This window comes from Austrofundulus limnaeus, unplaced genomic scaffold, assembly GCF_001266775.1.
Source record: "Austrofundulus limnaeus strain Quisiro unplaced genomic scaffold, Austrofundulus_limnaeus-1.0 Scaffold551, whole genome shotgun sequence".
In the NCBI taxonomy this organism is placed as follows: Eukaryota; Metazoa; Chordata; class Actinopteri; order Cyprinodontiformes; family Rivulidae; genus Austrofundulus; species Austrofundulus limnaeus.
In genome coordinates, this window is record NW_013952953.1 from 66920 (window position 1) to 68786 (window position 1867).

The 1867-nt window shown below is 38.7% G+C and overlaps 1 protein-coding gene across 1 annotated transcript in view; it reads right to left on the reverse strand.

Annotated features, from left to right (window-relative positions):
• The window catches only part of LOC106530716 (dystrophin), a gene marked incomplete at its 3' end in the record, with an annotated part of 355898 nt that overhangs the window by 57612 nt on the left and 296419 nt on the right, over nucleotides 1-1867 (reverse strand). The window contains 1 exon segment of the mRNA XM_014026406.1: nucleotides 655-778. Coding sequence (XP_013881860.1) covers nucleotides 655-778 — 124 coding nt within the window.

Consider the following 1867-nt stretch of genomic DNA (forward strand, 5'->3'; position numbering starts at 1 on the left):
GAGCCAAGGTGAGTACAAAGTGAGCCAAGGTGAGTACGAAGTGAGCCAAGGTGAGTACGAAGTGAGCCAAGGTGAGTACAAAGTGAGCCAAGGTGAGTACGAAGTGAGCAGAGGTGGGTACAAAGTGAGCCAAGGTGAGTACGAAGTGAGCAGAGGTGGGTACAAAGTGGGTACAATAATGTGCACAACCTTGAATACACTTTTGTGAGCAGTAAAAAGGGAAGTAATTGTCCAAAAATTTGCACGTCTCGTCTCTTTTTGCTTGTATTTTTGAATCAACTACTCTCTAAAAGTCACAGCCCAGTGAGATTACACACTCTGCAGTTTCACTACAACATGGAAAAATGTACACCCTGCTATTTAACAGAGGTTAATTATGATAGCTGAGCTAAACACTATTGGTCTTATTTATTAATTCTATTAATTCTAAATTAATTCTCCTGCATTATTGTGTAAAAATGTAATTTATAAGCAAATGAACATTTTCTCTGCAGAGTCGGTGATCCAATGTTGTTTTCAGATTTTCTGCCAAATGAGATGTAAAATTTATTCCTGACTGAACTGAAAGATTCTGCCTGTTTATACTAACAGCTCAGGTCTCAGCAGCTACAGTGCTGAGGGGTGTCTCACTCCCTGCGCGCAGAGTATTTCTACCTGCACTTTGTCATGCAGCTCCTGAACGCTCCCCTCCTTGCGTGACACGGAGAACTCAGGACTCTGCAGGATGGCCTCTCCACGGGTCATGTAGCTGTGGACCTCTGTGAAGTCCACATCGAACCTGACAACAAAAACAAACACAAAGAAACAGTCACTTTCCAGTAGCTGCATGATGGGATGAAGCTCTTTCACCCACCCCTACACTTCAATTGCACAACCATATGAAGGAACACAACTAATTTATTTCTTTTTTTATTATATCCCAATATGGCAAAACAAGGATTTAAGTTTGGTGTTTACCAGTTCTGGTTCTGCTTTGAGGGATTTTTTTTGCTGAATAAGAACCAAAATTTACTTCACTAACTCATAATCTGTTAAAAAAAAGATTAGCTTTGCTAAAGCTAAACTGCTAAACAAGTAATAATTAGTGGAGACRAACACTAACAGCTAATTGCTAACCACTAAGACGACTGTCAGTCTGCATCACGTCTTCGTCTCCTTCCAGCTGAAGACTGGAGGGACTGACTCAAACCTGGTGATGCTAGCTTGTTAGTTAGGTTTTAGCGAACTTAAAGTTGGCAAAACTTAATTTAGCAGAAGCTAACTGGTCTGCTAAGGGTTTACAAAGTTAGTGAAAGCGCTAATCTGCTTGTCACTGCCCGATCCGTACTGTCAGCTCATTTGTGCATGCGCTAAACGAAYTACTGCCAGGAGGGCTGTTTGTTTTTAGCATTTTGCTAGACTGCTTGATGACAGAATGTATTTATTTTCAATCTTTCCACCTGCAATGTTTCATAGAGAAGACAAAGACTGCAACAGATGTGGATTTTTATTCCAGAAAAAGAAAAAAAACAGTAATGAGATGAATGAATTATATAAAAAAATGATTTTTTTTCTACCTGGATTACTGAGATGCATCAGGACACATTGTAATTATAATTATAAGAGTCTTAGTTTGGCAAGTTCATATAAATAAATGTGTACACATCATAAATCTGTATTTTATGAGTCAGAAAGTATGTAATCTTAAAATAGTTTACAAATTATAATTTAGCACACCTTTATAATTATGTATGGAAATAACAGTATTTTGCCCTAAATCAAACACATTAACAGGTAATCCAAAAGTGTATCTCTTAGTGCAGTGTTTCCCAAAGTTGGGGTCGGAACCCAAAGTGGGGTCCCGAAAAATCAAGGTGGGGTCCTGAAA